Raw genomic sequence first — 19,225 nt, 5'->3', positions numbered from 1 at the left:
TCAGGAAAACTCCATCTCTGATTCAAAGGCCTTTGCTCTAGTGAATTTTACCTACATCCAAAAAGAGGTTGCCCATTGCTAGTTTCTTGAAGGTCATATTTGTTCAGTTCTTTCCTGGCATACTAAACTCATTAAAAAAAAAACACTTTTTTCATTTTATACGAAGGTAAAGGCAATAAATTATTTCAGTGTTCATGAAAATAAAAGTTAGCTGCACCAAAAGTATTGCATCTTAATATTGTTCTATGTAGAACGATGATGACCTTTGTACACTCTGGAATTTCTGCTGATCACAGAGTCATACAACAAGACCTTTTGCATTAAATCTGTCCCTGCTACCAGCACAAGCAGGTACGGCCAGAGAAACTGGGTGCACCCTGGATTTCATAACCGTCTCTTGTTGCTGGCCCAAAGCTGGTCTCATTGCATGGAAATAGCTTTCTAAAGCTCTTAAAGCCACAAGCATTTCTCTTTTTCTGTTCTTCTGAACTTCTTGCTTAAAGCTGATTTGCTGTGTAAGGTGCATGCTGTTATCAGCAACAGTCTAAGAAACCTGTTGACTTAATTTAGGAGACAATAGAATCTTGTGCGAACACATCACATTTTCTCCTTGGACCAAAGGAAAAATCACTGGTTATTCTCTCTCAACTCCTGCTGACTGCACCTACTAAAATGGTGACTAATAAAAAGAGCAAACAAAAACAATAGCTAAATAGCAACTTCAAATGTTACTGCTTCCCCAGGAGGAGGTTCAGGTTCTTACTCACACAGCTGTAGACACACACACCACTTAACAGGCACAACAGGCAAGGTGCTTCCTGTATCTGCAGTTACGGTCTGCTTCAGGTGCAGAAAGCACTGATAAAAGTACTTCTATGGCAGATCATCAGAAGTGCACCGAAAGATCAGTTCTTGGGAGACAGTGGATTCTGCATCGTGTTTGTATGCAGGTAGGAACTGGGAGAAGATAAATTTCCCACTTTGTCCTGTGCTCATGCAATTTTTGTCGTACAACAAAACAATGAAAGCTGATAGCAACGGACAGTATTTATGCGCTCAATGTTAAATGGTGTCAAGTCTAATTCTTCTAATTACATTTAAATTGACCTTTTTTGAACATGCTATTTCACGTCAGATGATGTGAAATAAGTATAAACTCAGGATTTTTTCCCCTTCAAAGTCCATGGGAATGCATTTCTTACAACTGCAGTGCTGGAACATCATTAATTAACCCCCTGTCCCTGTTCCATACCAGCTCTCTTTAACTAGGCAGAGCCCAACCAACAACTTCTGCTGTACTCAACAGCGCATTATCTGAGTCAAGTGTCTCCATGGTTCCTCAAAATTAGAGTTTAAAGATTCAAAAAGCTTTTGATCTTACACCTGAAAGCTGAAAAACAGCTGTAAACCAAGGCAGTAAATGGATGGTCTGCATCACAAATAGAATGCCAGTCTACCATGCACTGCTTTTAGCAAAATCTTTATTATTGTATGTACAAAAAAGCTAAAGCTGTGTTAGATGAGGAAAGATATAAAATGCCCTTACAGCACTAGAAAAGCGTCTGTTCTGCACATTCCTTGCTATTATGGGGCAATATGCCAACAGTGAAAAAAGTAGATCCATACTTATAGCTTTCTTCATCATAAGTATAAAAATATCTATACATAATAAAGCATAGGCATTTTCTATAAAAATTCACATAAAATGAGGTAGCCTTTTTTGTCAGGTTATTGGTTGGCTATGGGTTTCACAATTTTAAGGAAAAAAGGAAAATATATTACTAAAAACCTAGTGGATTTTACCAAAATGAATTATTTTATAGAATTGTATAGAACCAAACAAACCTCAGAATACATTTCTTTTTCTGGCAGTCACAAAGACAGACCATTTCCAATTGCTTGGTCAGATTTTTTCACGTGGTCTCACCAGTCACTTTTTAATTCTATATTTTAAAACCAATTTTGTGAAAGCAAATTAACAAAACCCTCCAAGACCACCAGTTTAAAACTTTTCAATACATCTAGAAATAATGATTAATAAAAATAGTCACATCATGTTAAAAGAGAATGATAAAATACTCAAAAGTACAATAATCATAGCGCCAGTAATACTATCACCCTCCCAAAAATCTACAGTGCAACCAAAACTCACAGAAGCATTAAAAAATGAAGAACAGATAAATAAATTCAACTGAAGTTATAAAATCACCAAATCCACTTTAATTCAGTCTTCCCGATTTTCAATTAACACAATAATCAGTTATTATTAGAAAAAAAGCAAAATGTAAATTTCATAGAGTATTTTTATCTGAACAGTTACAGAATATGAGTGCTGACATCATTCATCTTTCTCAAAATCAGTTTTTTGTTGTTTGTTTTTTTACTTTGAGATGCATGCAAAAGTTATCAGTCATCTGAAGCTATTATCATTTCAGTTTTCTGATCACAGAAATCCAAAGCTTGTAGCATTTTCAGAACTGTATAACTTCAGAATTTTCAGAACGGTGTAATATCTTCTTATTTAATTACTACTTTGTTTACTAGTGTGACTAAATTAAGTCACTGGTTCAACAGCTTCAGCCCTGCCAGTAAATTCCACTTGAGAAAAGATAAACTGTTATTTTAGGATTTTTAAGTGGGTCTTCTCTGTCGATATTCTGTTCTCCTACTGTGCATACAAGTAAATAATTTTAACACCTGTAATTAGTACAGTGCAGAGAAGACTGAAGCCAAGCAGAGCTATGGGATCAGGGGAAGGTTTTGCCCTGATAGATACACATTCTTGTTTTTGAAGGAGAGCTCATCAGCTGCCTTTTTTTTTTTTTTTTTTTCTTTCCCCTGGGGGGAGGGGGGAAGACTGACAAACTGCTTCCTCCTCTTCCCAAACACAAACCTCAACTCCAAAAATAAGATTTTGTAATTTGGTGGGAATCTTACTGCTTTTACTTCTCTTTTTTTTTTTTTTTTTTTAATTAAGAATCCTCTAAGAACTGGCAGACTGGACAACATAGAACAGCACTCCCTGCCTCCTTTTAACACATTTACATAGCATCAATCAAAGCCCAATTAATCAATCTACTTTGTCCTTCTAAAGAATTATGCTAGAATTTTAAAATATGCCTTCTCTTTCTAACATATGGAGAAGAGGCAATGTTGTAGTATATCATCACATGCAGTCTTAGTCTAGCAGCAAAACAGAACTGAGTGATTAGACCATGCAGATCACAGATATGATAAGGCTGCAAATTATGGAACTTACATAAAACTTTTTGGTAGATCTTTACAACATTATGAACTCAACTATAGACAAGTAAACTCAACTCAAGGCAGCTATACAGGCCAAATACATATCATGAGAAATTTAGCAGCTGTTACAATGGCAGAGGCTGTTTCAGGGCCAGGAAAACAGTCTGGCAGCCTCTGCTCCCCAGATGCAGCAGAGCTACCCTTTGAGGCCACTGCAGAAGGAAAACAAGCCAGAGCACAGCAGGGCAACCATACGACATACACACATGCTGTACTCCCCAACACACGGACAATTAATTGTCTCAACACTACTGCTGTCCAAGGGCTAAAATGGCTTCCACCAAGGTTTTGAAACACCTTTAAGCCTACCACAAGGCTTGACATGGATGACACATCCCACCAGAGTAGTTTACTACAAAAGAAGTTTATTTACAGAATAAGAATTTGGGTACACATCATTTTATGCCATTAGCTTAGGGAAGACCAGGAATGAGCAAACCTGATTTAATTACTCTTCAAGCGGACGTGCACTTGGAGGAAACCAGGAGAGAGAGAGGGGGAGAGAGAGAGAAAAACAAACACACACGAAAAAAAAAAACAGGAATAAGTTTGGGGGATTATATTAATATATTACTAATATTACTATATTAAATAAAATGAAACCTTAATTCAGTGCATTTATATTGGTTTCCTTTGAGAGAGGAATGTAACAAGACAGTGGCTCATAATGCTGGTGTTGGGTAAAAGCTCTTCAGCAATAAAAATAATGCCTTGCTACTTAACATTATATTGACTTTTTTTCCATAAAAATCTTACTTATGGCAAACTAATCTAAGATAATAATGCTTAGACGTGTATTGCACAAAACATAATCTCAAGAGGGTCTTTGATCCAAGGAGTTGTATAAAGTGAGAGAACAACTAACAGATGACAGAGCAATAGATTTTGACTTTTGGTTGAATATAAGGTAAGGAGAAGGAAAGGTGAAGGAGGATAGGTCAAACACAATACCGAACTAAAGGCCTGTGTGGTGGCCAGGCCACTCTAGGGTCAAAAACAAATCAGTGCAAGGCAAAGACTGACTCACTTCTGGACTGACTCCAGGACAAAAATATCACCAAGATCTTCCTACATTTTGGGGGGGAGCAATGACCAAGGCCTATAATCCACCTCACCCTTGCTGTATCTGCAAACTTTGGCATTTCAGCTCATAGCCAACTCAGCAACTTGCTCCCAAATCTGGCTTTTGCACAACTACCCTTTCAGATTTCTCCATCATTTTCCTCAAGTACTACTGAGATGTAGCCTTCAGACTCTCTTCTTCCAACCTTGTCTACAAATTCCCAGGCAGGCTTTCCCTAGTGCTCATCTCTTCCCTGTCTTGCATTGCTAGACTCACTAGCCATTCATTTTCCTCCATTTTTCCACCAATATTTACTCACACCCACATTAAGCAGTCAAACAAAAATCTGCTTAACAACACATTTGTGTTAAATGACCCACCCACTCATTCCTTTGAAGACAGTTCTGCTAACAGTAGAAATGTGAATTTAGCAGTCCTGGGTCACAACATCACCCTCTTTTCCTATCACTTCATTCTCTCTTAGCTCCCCCACTCGACTGCATTCATTGTTGCTGCCTTTCCTCCTCCTGTTGGGTAACAGATGACTATTCCAGAAATGAGGAAGGGAAGAGCAACAAGGCCCAAGCTACAGTATTGTAACTTACCTGGTCTGCCAGGAACTGATGCATCATGCGCTCTTTGGCCATCCCAGGGCTGGGGAGCACCCAACAGGTCAACACAGTGAGGGCACACAAGCTCGGCCCTTTGTCTACCCCACTTCAATCCCTGACACTTGGCTGCTGAGCACAGGAAAGGGCACCTGATCTCTCTCAGTCATGGCCAGATCCATAAAGATCCCTACAGGTCATGTTGGGTGTACAGCTTGCACTGCACATATCTACTGCAGTTGACAGTGATCAGAATCAGCCTATGAGACCCCCATGTACAATGTGAATCTTGTTGAATTTATTCACTGGCTGAGGATTACTAATGCCACCGTACTTTTTTTCCAGGCTCTCTCCTCCTTGTGCTATTGCTGTTACCATCTCTATACCTTTGCCTCCTTCTAAAACCTCAAGGTTCTCTCTCTCAAACTCCCTCAACTTCCAGACTGACCTTATCTTGTAGCATCTCCCAGAAAATTCAATTCTTGTTGTCTGTCTCATCAATGAAGATATGTTTATTTCTCCCTACTGTACCTTATGGGGTCTCCAGTAAATGTCCTCAAATACCAGATGAAATGCTCATGCTATTTGAATGGACAGTGTAAATATTTTCTGGCAAGAGCTGCACTTCTGAATTTCTCTTGCTCTGTCAACCAACTACTTCAGTAAAGATAGATAGCTAGATGTATAAGTCAACAGCATTACATTGATTTCATGGGTAGAGCACCTAAGAAGAACAGTCAAGAGGAGTATCAAGAGACCCGAAAGAAAGAGTCCTCTAAGTAACTGCTGGAGGAGTAGTGATATTAGAAGGGAAATCAACACAACTATGAATCAATTAAAGGAGAAAGAAGAAGCATCATAAGAGAGAATTAAAGTTATGTCCAATTGTAGAGCCTTTATAAAGAAAGTCTGAAATAGCAAACTTGATTTTATTTTGTATACTTAGTCACAGTTCTGGAGGCTCGAAATATACAGTTATCTATTGAATTGGAACAGATCCAGCTGTTAGGTAAATTCAGTCAACATTTACCACCTGATAATATCTTCCATTAATTTAAAATATTTAACACAATATGACAGTACTAATATAGTTAAATATTATATATTATTCAAGTATCATGCATTTTTCTTATTCATCTACCATAAATCAATTTGGCATCTGTAACACTGATACAGAGACATGAACAAACTGGTTGTAAATATGACTAAACACAGGACAAACACATATTACACCATACAAAACAAGACAGACAAGACATTGCAACATCAGCCTGAACTCTCAGACAGTTGCTGTACAAGGAAAACAAGATTTTACTCAAGATTCCAATATTTCACTGGACCTTAAGTAGTACTTATCAGAGGCTAGTGTTGAAATTTTTTTCAGGGAACATAATAAAGCAAATAGAAATGAGCACCTTTTTCCTTTAGTCCTCCTTAAATCAGTACTTCTTGGTATTTTAAAACTCCCATTTTATATAAAGAAAAAGTAACTACTTATTGATTTAAGTTATTGCACCAACTTAGCAACCTTTCTAAACTAGTGACCTGTATGAATGTATTACAGCAGTCTTTGATGTCCATCTATTCCTACAGCAGGCCCACAGGGCCTAGATGTCCTAATGGGTTATAAATATCAGCACCTTGTCTAACAGTTCAACACACCTTATTAAGAACTACCTTAGCAGTGTTTAAGTCTTCTAATTAACGACTTGGCCATGCAATTCCCGGCTGAAAGAGCTGATGCTATGAATGTATAAACAATCTCACTAAACTCCAGCAGTGATTCTACTTTTGCCAATAGATAAACAATGTATTGCATTGCTCAAGTCCACTGAGGCATGACGAACACTTGGACTGCAGGGGTATTATTTATGTTCTGCCATATATCTTCTTTCTCCAAGCTCCCAGGGTGGGTTTCTTTCTACATTTGCTGTTGTGTTTTTGCAGTTGCTGTTGTTTTTGCTTTTACTATGGGTACAATACAATGCAGATTTTGGTTAGTAATAATTTGGCTTCTGTCTGTTGCTGATAATTTCATCTTCTCATCCTCTATGCTTCTGTCTGTCTTCTTTTACTTGACCTAAAATTGAAACTTTACTTCCATATTAAAACTGGGCTATTTTTCAATGCGTCTCAAGTTGGAGTATTTTGATAGAGAAGTTTGCAGCTGTTTATTAAGTCTTTGATGGGAAAACTTCTTCTGTATTCTTCGTTTGTGCAGTATAAAACATCACTTGCTTGTTAGCACTTTGTCCTTTCATGCAAGTATCTTCCACAACAGAACAGGATAAAGCTTCTCTCTGGTGTTTGGTCACCATTTATTATCCAGCAAATCTGAGACTAAAGCTGGAGAACAGCTCATGGGCCATGACCTAGAGACAGTTTAATTCAGTAGTTAGGGAATTCCATGTGAAATCTGAGTTCTGTTGATAATTCTGTGCCACAGAATCAAATATCCTTTTCTCTTTTCAGTCCCCTTCAGAACAGCTCTTTATATCTGCATCAACCCACTTGCCTTGCTTACAAATGTAAGTACTTTTCTCCTCTCTCCTGCTTCGTAATACTAAATAATATTATGTACAACATGAGCTTTTTGTGCCATGAAAGTGCATTCCATTTCAATTTCAACTGCACAGATTTCAAATCTAAAGCTCTCTTAATCTTTCCAGGACTGAAATGGAGATAATGTCAAGAAATGCTTTTGTTGCTCATATAAAATTTTGGATATGATTTGAAGATTTTTAGCTTTATCTTACACTAAACTGTTTCCATTCTCCTACACAGACAATGGTTTAAACCAACTGACCATACAGAATAGATAACCTAAAAGAGCAAGCTTTCATCCCTCTCACAGAAGCATTTCCACCCTTAAAGAAGCAATGTGGTTGCAGCTTCCCTTACCCTCCCCTAGCGCCGCTGTGGCTCCATCTGCCTATCACTTCAGTCTCTGAACTGGAAACTCCTTAGTGGAAGGGTCTGAAGTTTGCATCCTTCCACCTTTCATGTTGGGATTCTCCCTGTGAATTTTCTGCTTCTGATCAAGCTGGCTATTTTGGGGCCTGCCATTGAAAGCCTGTCTCCGCCCAGTCAACATTTTAAAATGACTACAAAGGAGAGGGATAAAAAAAAAACAGAAGTGAAGTTAATCAAGTCTATCATTACTCATGTTCACTGATTTCACCACTGAGCTCTTAGGTCACCCATTCCTCTGTCCATCTCTCTCTTCTTTTTTTTTGTTTTGTTTTGAAAGCCTGCTACATACAAATAGGAGATAGAGGCTGGACTTCTGCACACTTGCCAAATGCAAGTCCTGCACTTTCAGCTGCAATGGCAGGGAAAAATCTGTAAACCTTAAGACATCTGCAGTCTCTCTCCAATGATAACATCAGGCTTCAAGACTATGCTGGATAACTTTCAGGTCAGCTGTTGCTCTAAAGGGTTCTTTCTGATCTTGGTTCTCCCAGAAGAGAAACCCTATGAGGCTGAAAAATGGTTGTGTGAGAGATGTAACACACAGAGATGTTGAAGGTCACAGATTTGAGAAAACTTCCAGAATTTTTCCTTGTTTTCTTTTTTTTTTTTTTTTTTAACCTCTTAAATTTTACCTCTTATTTTATCTTTTATTTTCTTCTGAAAATTGTTTTCCATGCTCCTGTTTATGACTGGTCTGTCTAGGTCAAATTGAAGAAGGTTTTATTAATGCCTGAAATGTCACATAAGCACACTGAACTGTGATTGTCCTTCTCTGCTTGGGCTCAGTTCCACCAAAGGCAATTTGCATATTTACAGCATTCAGTATCAGCAAGATGGGTCCTTTGGAAATGAAGACTTTTAATACTCTTTTCCCCTATGCCTTCTACAATTGGTGCTTCTTTGTCAGCGTCCCCTTTCCTGCATGCCTAGATTAGGACTGACAACAGCCTCCTAACACATTTTAAATGCTATTAAAACAGCACTAAATGTGTAAGAGCTGCCTATTGCACCTCAAAACTCCACACTAAAGCTTTTCCTTTCACTTCCCTCTTGACTGCTTGCTGTTCTCTAACAGAATGCCTCCCATTTATCACTTGCACGTGATCCATCATCTTTCCCTAAAAAAGAACTGAACAGCAATCTATTTTGTGATTTTTCAGCCATCAGATTTGTCTGAGCACTTTTTCAATTTTGACAGTTCTCCATATGAATTTGAAGCAGCATATTTTGTTTGTTCAGCACCCCTTTGAAATGATGTTCATTTCTGTAGCTGCACTTTGTCTAAATTGGCGATGCTAACAGCACAAATCTGTCGTGGTTTACATTGAAAGAATAAATGCCCATTTATACTTCAGAGCTATATCTGAATATACCAAGCTGAATACTAAACACTAAGCTTATCCTGTAGTCAAGCAAGTGTTTAGACATTGTTCTCACCTAGTTCATAGAGTATCTTTTTTTTTTTTTTTTCCAGTTTCTAACAAAAATACTGCTGATAATTTTGACTGTCATTCTACTTCTGTTCTGGGTTTCCCAGGTTAGCCTGTTAGCAGTCTATTCCCATGCATCAGAGAAGCTAAGAGTTTCAGAGAGCATGCTTCCTAGCTCCTTAGGTCATTCTTTCTCAATTATATTATTTAAATACAAGTTATTGATCATTATAATACCCTCATAAACCCTAAGATGTAATGTTATTTTACAGATACCAGCCATAAAAGTATTTCAATGACGAATAACATGGCAGGTTTACATGAGATTTTACTTGATCTTCCTAGCCACTACATTCTGCATTAGGTTAAATTTAATGCAGAGAGATATGTATTGTTCAAGTATACTCTGATGAACACATTTCCTGGGACTCAAGTAGCAGTACAATTATAAAATTTTCTCTATCTACTCTAGTGTGTTTTAGTGCTACTGCTCACTAGTTTTTAACATCTCCAAATCATCAAGTATTCTCTTTCAACGTCCTACCTTTTAAGAAGTACTTTTGTTGTCAGTTTCTCAACTACTATGGCATAGTTAATAAGTGTTGCTGAAAGTGAACCTTAGAACGCTTTTCTAATATTTACGTACAGAAGAGACACAAAACAATGCCGTGTGTGGGTAGTTCTGATTTTTAAAGGGCATACACATCTGCAATGCTTTCTTCCCCCCAGTGGGCAACTACAGCTCTCTGTACCCAATTAAAGCTTCTATTTTTAAGCCTTTAATTAAAAAAGGTTTAAATGGAGCATGCCAGCAATATGGTAGATATTTTCTGAAACATACACCACAGACACCTGAAACATACACCATAGACACCACGAAATTAAAAATATTAAGTGCCTAATTTATTTGGCACCATCGGACCTGATCAAATTTCTGCTACTGAAATCTTAGTTCACTAATCAGAATATAATGTAGTTACAAGTGTTCATGCAGCTTTCAAGTTAACTGTATTAAAAGAAAAACTAAAATAGACAAGGAATAAAGGAAAAAATAAAGTATATTCTCTATATAAAGCAATAAACAATTTGTATAGAGTTAATTGATTTTGAAAAGCAGGTAGCCAGACAGCAAATAAAGTAGTTATATTTGACAGTTAAGTAGTGAGTTAGTAGTGAGTTAGACATTTAACATTCTACTTTTTAAAGAGGATGACCAGAAGATCTAGAAGGGCCTTCTGTGTAGATGAATACACCAGTAGATACATCTTACAAGGAATTATTGGTAAAAGATAACATGGCAACAGGTGTATTAGTAGTAAAACCAGTATTGCTGCTAACAATGCATACCATAAATGCTCATTTGATCTAGAGATAGTAGTTAGGATAAATATTAGGGATATGTGGGAGATTATTGCTAGGTGAATAAATGGTTTGGAAACTAAGGTAAATACCACTGAAATCCAATGTAATCAGTAAAGTATATAAGTAACCAAAAAAGGGACCAATCAGATTAATAAAGGGGCTGTGATTATAGAAGATGGAATATACATTCATCCAATGAATATGAAGATAACTGATGATTATGAGTATATTATGCAAATGTGTGTTTCTAAATAGTATAAATGTTTGTTGTGTGTGCAAATCGAACGAAGTTAGATTTGGGCAGACATGCCCCTAACTTCCGGCGCCTAATAAAAGCACCTTCATATAATCACTCTGTAGTTATGTGTCTTTATGAATGCTAACAGAATCAGAAAGCTAAACTCTCCAATTAAAACTATTATTTTTGATATAATAATCACTGGCCTAAGCTTTATACATGTTTTTGCGAAAACACTCCATGGAATTGAATGTATTTGTTATACCAACGCAGTCCACTAGAGGTCGTTACATTGAGCACTTTAGAGTATACTTAGCAGTAACTAGTAGTGTGTATTACTAGAATGTAGTAGTAATGTAGTATGTATTACTAGAATCATCTGGGTTGCCACAAATATCAAAGTGACAAGTCCTATAGTACTTCTGAGCAGGGAAAAAAAAATATCTCACAATATGCTGGTTGACTTACTGAGATATAAAATAGACTCCAGATTAAATAATTGTTCTAGATTAATTAGATTGGGTTATTAGATTGGAGATGTTTTCCTTACTACAGTACTGTGGCATAAAGACTGCTATCCCAGTTTTAGACAACCTTCTATGATGCTTGAAAGTAGTAAAAAAAATCTGCTGAACTAGAAAACCTCAATACTTTATAACAATACACTATTGAATATATGTGATGGAAGAACTTGAATGCAAAGAGAGAGGTAATTTTGCATCCCACTTTTTTTCTATTCAGTTTTGCATCTCTCTGCATGTAAGACAGGATCACTTAGTATCAAACATCTGATCATATATCAGGACTGCATCAGAATCTTGTAACCAATATATAAACCAAGATAGATAATAGGTAAATAGCATATAGACAGAGGTGTATATAATAATACTTCGATAAACAAGAAAAATCCAAGTCTAATCAGAAATACTCTAACAGCATATTACGATGCAGAAAGAATGCCTTAGAATAGAATAGTTTCCAAATATTTGATTTTGTGGATGTGTGATGTTGAAATACAAATAAGAGATATTTCATGAATGCCCATCCTCTGTGCAGGAACAAGGCTCAGCATAATAGTGCTGTCAGTCTGTTTTGTATAGCTCCAATTTAAACAATTTACGTATATCCCATGTCAGTCTATCATTCACCTGGAGAAACAGAAATGTCTGCAATCACAGCTTTCTGACTGCTGAATGGTTTCTTGGCATGTAGGTAGCCTGTAACTTAAAGCAGCTTTCCAGCAAAAAGATGCTTCTAATTTTGCAGAAAATTAGATCAGCTATGATGATATCCCAAGAACAAGTTTTTGTTTGTTTGTTTGTTTGTTTTTTAAGTTGAAATCCGTATTTGTCCTGCCATTTCTGTGAGGAACTGAATCATAAAATATAAGGGGCAGCTTCTACCTTACCCTTGTGTATAGGAAAAAGACCCTTAATAACTAGTCTGCCCTGTTTCTGCACTCCGAATGCTTCAAATTAAGTTGTATTTCCTGGACTGACATAAAGAGCTCAAAGACTTGAGTCAGCCTAAAGATCACAGTATATAAGCCAAAAAACATTGGATTAAACTGCTTTTAGCTTCTCTTTCTGCTTTACTAGCTTCAGATGCTTAATTCATCTTCTATTGCGTTTGTAACTCAGGTGGCATAAGGAAATTGCACACAGAACATAGCTCTCTGGATTATGTACTAAAAGAATCACCATTCCCAGAAGAGTCAAAAATACATTGTTTTACTGGATCTCACCTCCTCAACCATGTGCTTGACTTTTTTCTGTTGGCAGTGGACCATATCATCCAGATGTTTGATTCGCTCCCTTAGGCTTGCTGCTACCTCCTCCAAATGCTGTGACCTAGCAAAAGACGGAAGAATTAAGCATATAAATGTGGAGGTATGCAGTATGAGGAAAACAAGAACAAATTGCCATAATCCCACCACAAATCAGGAAGATTAGGTCCAGAGGTAGACAAGCCAAATTCCACTGGCAGACGTGGATTTTATTTGTGTAAAGTACATTCTAATGGTCCTCTTGTAGTCAAAGTTGCTGTCTCCACCCGTGTTAACTCACCTTTGTCTCACATACCAGTGTGCTTACTCAGAGCCTAAAGTGCTGACAATTAAATGATATAATAAAGCTCATCTCCTTGAGATGTCTGTTTTTCGTTGGCATTTAGACAACTAGATCTTTATCACCAGAAAGGCACATTTATTTGGACTTATTAGCACCTGCAAACTTTTTGGTAATGCATACTAGATAGAAGCCAGAAGGCACATCCGCAGGTGTCCTTTTAAGTGCTCTCCTATTGTAGGACAGCCATGAATCAAGGATTTGGCATAGTTGCCAACAGTACTAGAATGCTAACTGGAGTAGTTTTAAGTCAACAACAGTCAGCAGGAACTGGCGTGGATGTTTAAAGTTTCTAGGTATGACTTTGCAGACAGATTCTGTATTTCTTCAAAGCAGTTTTACACAGAAATAGAACACCCTCAGAACTCCTATCACAAGTTGACTTGACAGCTTGCCAGGAAAGTAGTTTTAGCGTATGTGAAAAAACAGGAGGGAAGCATAGGAACCTCTGTTTTTTGTTGTTGTTTGTTTGTTTTTATCTGAATGAACAATTCCTGAAATTCTTAAAGAAATCAATCACTTGCCTGCAAAATAAACTTCTGTACTCCTATGTTCAGGACTGGACAGGATTTGAGAAGTTGAGGAGGGGATTCAAAAACAAAAAGGAATCTTTTCATCCTGCTCTGTGTACAGCAGAAGAAACTGCTGAAGCTGCAAACAGAATGACCATTTTAAGGCAAAGCAGCAGATGGCAAACTGTATGACATGATTCCAATGAATGACTGAATTGTACGCTGTTTCTCTCCCATAAACAGTTTCTATTAACAGTAAAGTAGTCTACAAAACTGTAACTGCAGCACTTTGACAAGGACTCAAAAATCAAGGCACTGCTGCAGGTTTTTCAATCCTGCATATTAAGGTCTCACAAAGTAAGTTTCCATTTTGATTGCAATTGTAACACAGAGCTGGTCTCTCATTGAAAGATTCCAAATTTTAAGTAATGATAGTAACAGAGAAACAACAGATGTCATTGCTCATGTGGAGATAAGTGCCTGGCTAGGAATACACAGGTGAAGAGAAGTTAAGCACAGACCTCAGCATCCGAATAGAGATTCATTGCTTGCATTACATAGATTACAACCACATGCTTGTTTGCATTGCACTGCACAAATTCCTGCCTTTCCTATACCCTCATTAATGCAGGATAACTTTTCATGCTGAGTGGATAGGGCAGTATTCACTGAAGTGAGAAGAGTATCTGTTATCTGGTGGTAAAGAAAGAAGGCAATTATCTTTCATCTCCATATTCTATGTTGCATGCAACATCTGTATACTCTAAATTGTTATTTTAACAGGCTGATGTAAAAAGATGTTTTTTTCCTGAAACCAGATAAGCAGGTCACATCAATACAACTAGTAAGATGCTCTGGGCAGGGACTTCTTTTTATGATTATACTTCATAAAGAACAGTGGGATGTCAAAACTTTAAAACTGAGTTTCTAGGTGCCCCGGAAATATTAGTAATAATCAAGTATGATTATTCAGTGGCTGCTTATAATTCATCTTTATCCATTCAAGTAGTGTCACATAAATTTCTTTTGCCTAGTTGTGGTGCTTAGTCAGTCTCAAAGTAGCAATGGATGCACATGCCACCCATTGGCAGAAACAGCACATTCAGGTGCCATCAACACCACCAGATCTTCCTTCTAAACCTCATGATTTCCAGAACCATTCACAGAGGTCTCACTGCCAATAACATGACCTTCAACTTTTCTCAAATAACTAACTCCACAGCTGATTTCTGCACTGTGATGTTACATGACAGATTTTTTTTTTTTTACACACCTTCATTTGTTCACGTGCATATGTTAATGTCCCTCACATTTGTAGACCTGCTTCTCCAAGCCTCAAATATATTCCATTCTCCCTCTTTTATACATAAGAGATGTTGGCAGTCATATGCAGAACTTTTGCTCTCATCATGAGTTCATCTTTTCAAAGATGAACCTTTTTTATCCTACAGCTTAATATTTATACAGAATGTCTTTTCTTTTAAAACTGTATTGAACAGTCTAGAAGGAGACAAAGTATTCATAGTCAGGATCATACTATGCTGAATTTGGGAATGCAGATTTAAGAAAAATGCCATCTACAAATATGCCACTATGTGTTCCATCTAAAATGTATTCTGCATGTTTACAAACAACTTTTCAGGAAAAATGCATGGAAATGATATTTTATATCTAAATAAAGGAACTCATCAGATGGATTATCTCTCCTAAACTGCAGTGTTAAAGTTAGGAAAGATAAAATTCAGATGTCTTCAAAAACAAACAAATCAACTGACCCCCTAAAGTTACCTACCAACACTAGAAGTTCCACAAACAAGACATATCTCACCTCTCACTGTCAGAGTTTTCAGATTTTGCTCCAGATATTTGTATTTCATTTAGTTCCAGTTGTTTTTGCAGCTGGTGACGTTCCTAAACAACAATAAATGCTATCCTTCAGTTCTCCATGTGTCAATATATAAAGGCTTCACTATGCATATTTCATTGCAATTCAAAAGATCATTTTTGAAATTAAAATAGAAACTAATTAAACAAAATTTACAGAGTTTACAAAGTTACAGATGATTCATGTATTTCCTATAGCCAAGGACCACAGAATGCAAATAATAAAATCAAATTCCATCTATCCACAGAAATAAGATCAGATTTTTCAATTTCCCATTTGAAGATGTGCAGTTGTACTTGAAACTGAAATTTTTGAATAGAGATGAGTCCTCACAATCTTTAACTACATAAGTCTCATATTTTCCATTTTATCCCTCCAAAAAGATATCTCAGCCGCAGAGATAAAAGCTATTGCTCTATTCCTTCCCTCCACCTCTACCCCATTTTCTACCCAAATCAAAAAATGTTCCTGTTTATCTTCTGGGCATCCACAAACATAGTGCTTGTGAAGATCTATCAGGAATTGGGAACTGTCAACACAAATTAACAGAAGCTATCCACTTTAATGGGAATTTAACAAAGGCGTTCAGTTTTATTCTGCAAATATGAGGCAGATAACAGCAAATTAAATAACCTGAAACTTATCTGTACTGTAAGAACTATATTACAATCCTTTTTTCACTGCATAATACTTACAAGTGGTATGCCAAAACCCAGATCAAGTTGATAAGGGGCATATTAAGCTGACATCATTTCTCAGTGTAATCACTAATTTTACTTGCAAGCACTAGACAAAAGTAGCTCAATATAAATGCACATCAGACTAACCAGTTATGACAACAAGACTGTCTTATAAAAAAATTCTCAGTAGTAGCAAATATTTACTAAAGTTGGTGAAAAAATGCTTCACTTGTAAGACCAGAAGATTGTACTCTATCCACTTACTAGAATTTCCCAGTATATTCTCTATTCTATATGCTAGATAGCAAGGCCCAGATCTTTAAAGATAATGAGAAGCCTGCGATTGAATTAAACGAGAGACACCCAAGTACATCCAAAAGCATTGGAGTCTTACAGAAGAGCTGCTCTTATGCCTTTTAGAGTGACACTCTTCAGTCTAATGACTAAACAATAACATTCATTCTCAGTTAGGTGAAAGATACCAGGAAACAAAAGAGTCATAATCTAAACAAGTTAGAAATCTTTAAAAATTAAGTAGCTGCTAGATATCCACAAAAATTCCTCCAGAAACTTTTAGTTTGAAGCCCTCAGTTTAGCATTTCATTGAAACTTGGATAAATTTGGAGATGCGATTCCAGTCAGAACTAATAGACAGCTTAATGATAAGGTCTTAATCTACCTAACTAAAATATATTTTAGTGGACCTACCAATAGCATTTTTAAGAGACTTCAGGTCATATACGATTACATCATTAGACTCGGGAGACCTTGGACACTGACAGAAATGATGGTTTAGTAAATAAATTTTGACACCTTAAGCAGCTCTGACTGTCAACACAACTAGAAAAATAGAAGAACCACTTAATCACAGTGTCTCTTTAGTAGTCCAGGTGCATTTACTTACATGGATACAATAACTACATAAGATGCAAACAGCAATGGTATGTCACTGAGCAGGGTACTGAGCAGCAGGCAATTTCCAAAAAAAAAAAATCTAATTCCCTTCATATAATTCTGCATTTTCTTTAAAGAATGCAAGCAACGAACTCTCATACCTCTTCCATGCGTTCAATCAGCCGATCCAGCTCACCAATTCTCTGATCTTTCTCCTGTATACTTGTTTCTGTAATTTGCATCTTTTTATTTGCCTCTTCAATAGCTTTCAGAAGCCGATTTGTTTCCTCCTTTAAACAAGAACATTTGTGAAGTAGCGTATGTACACTCGGGAGTAAAAAACTCTACATTACTAGGTGACTGAGAAATGACACCCAAACTGAGCGCCACAGACCGGCTATACATACTAGGAGGATTTCTTTCTCAGCTTTATGTTTCTGTTCCTCTTCTCTCATTTTTTCCTCATATTGACTATACAGTTTTCTTGTCATCTCTCTCATGACTTCAGCATTGGCTTCTTGTGATGATTCCACCTATAAGAGAGAAAAGGATGAAAGTCATGGATGACCCATCTGTCAGCAGAGCACTGCTGTCAGCAGGAAAAATGAAACTCACATGATGCAAGAATAACACCTTGAATTTCAGTTCCACCTTGTTATAAATTTGACATTATTGAAGCAGATTGTCATTTGCATCAAAACTATTGCAATGCTTCGCCAATGTAGAACTTATTCAAATTTGTAGAAGTCACCATTTCATCAAGTTTCACGTTGCTTGAATTTAACTAGCCATCAATTGTTGAGCACCAGGCCACACCTCTTTACTGAACCCTTCCATAACAGCCTCCAAGTCACTTGGTTTGTTTCCCCATGGAAAAAGTTTTGTTTCCTGCCATTTTACTGAAGTGTAGATTAGAGATGGTGTAAGACTTAGCTCCCGTTTCTAGATAGCCACCAACTCTCAAAGCAACGATTACTTTAAGCTGAACATAAGTATGTGCTGCTAACCAGAAGACACAGCTGCACCCTCCCTCCTCTCTCTTGCTTTTTCACATACTGCTCTGAAGGCCAGCACAGGAACTGGGGTGACCATGGAGCAAAGTTGATCAGTGAACAACTCAGAGTGAAAATACCCAGGGGTAGGGGAGGGTTAATTTTTAACCACAGGACCAGAAACTCTACTACTGCTACAGGGAAAAGGGCAAGAATGGTAATTCAGAGACAGGATTTCCCCCTTATGTTGGTTCAAAACACTCACTGAACCACACCCTCATTGCTTAAACACAAGATAATACATTTACAGCATAAACCCATATACTCTGTAAACTGCAATAAAAAGCAAAGTAAAATAGCTCATCTAGGACTTAGTCCTCTTAATGCACATTCTATAAATTGGAAACGGTTATACTGGAATGCCGTGGCTGCTAAAGCCACGTCAGGGAGATGAGAATACACTGTCATCTGAGAAAAGAATAAAGTGTTCCTTGCTCATCACTAGAGGTTACAAAACCACTAAATAACTTGTTTGGATTTCAAGGTCTCAGTTGTGCATTTATTTTGTTTGCTTTCTTCGCTTCAAGGACTGAATGATTTATTAAAATCTTGTGTTTATCTTACATGGTGGGAACAACTGTCTTAGTGCCCTGTAGGATAACAACAGTGTATTTCATCCTTTGACAAGGGACTAAGCTCTGAAGGACTCCACTTGTTCTAAATTGCCCTCTTTGGCAACTCACAGACTGATACTGGCACAGAGGTAGTAACTTGCACTTTGTGAGAGGGACTGAAGATAAATTAAGTTTCACTATAACACAAGACCTTTCATGCTATAGGAAGCCTGAAAGAATCATGTAATTCAGAAAAAGCCAGCAATCAAAACCCAAAGTCCTTGAGATATATTGAACTGGAATATGATCCCTGGCACTGACTCTCCATCATTTGTTTGCTTATAACTTGAGCAATGAGGATAGTGAAAACAAGCACTAAAATATAGATGCATTATGGCACCTGTCACAGTATTCTTAAGCAAGCTCTCCAACCTCAGCTATTGTAATGAGAAAACAGTCAAGCTTTCTGCCATGTAAAACCATATAGTTTGCATTTTATTCCCTTGTATTTCTCTGAAAGAAATAGCTTAATTCTCTTTCCA

At 37.1% G+C, this 19,225-nt stretch overlaps 1 protein-coding gene across 5 annotated transcripts in view; it reads right to left on the bottom strand.

The window, feature by feature from the left end:
* Positions 1-19,225, bottom strand: part of LOC121075973 (myocardial zonula adherens protein) — a 56,492-nt gene that overhangs the window by 16,614 nt on the left and 20,653 nt on the right. For all 5 annotated transcript variants that reach the window (XR_005823277.1, XR_005823280.1, XR_005823279.1 and 2 more), the window contains exons 7-10: positions 17,485-17,610; positions 17,239-17,367; positions 15,447-15,529; positions 12,725-12,830 (exon numbers count right to left, since the gene is read on the bottom strand). Coding sequence is in view for 2 of the 5 variants with exons in the window: in XM_040569795.1 (XP_040425729.1) it covers positions 12,725-12,830; positions 15,447-15,529; positions 17,239-17,367; positions 17,485-17,610 (444 nt within the window). In the remaining 3 variants the exon portion in view is untranslated. The remainder of the gene's footprint in view (positions 1-12,724; positions 12,831-15,446; positions 15,530-17,238; positions 17,368-17,484; positions 17,611-19,225) is intronic.

Source organism: Cygnus olor, chromosome 11 (genome assembly GCF_009769625.2).
Source record: "Cygnus olor isolate bCygOlo1 chromosome 11, bCygOlo1.pri.v2, whole genome shotgun sequence".
Classification (NCBI taxonomy): Eukaryota; Metazoa; Chordata; class Aves; order Anseriformes; family Anatidae; genus Cygnus; species Cygnus olor.
The sequence above is the reverse complement of the archived record's forward strand: the minus strand, read 5'-3'. Positions and strand labels throughout refer to the sequence as shown.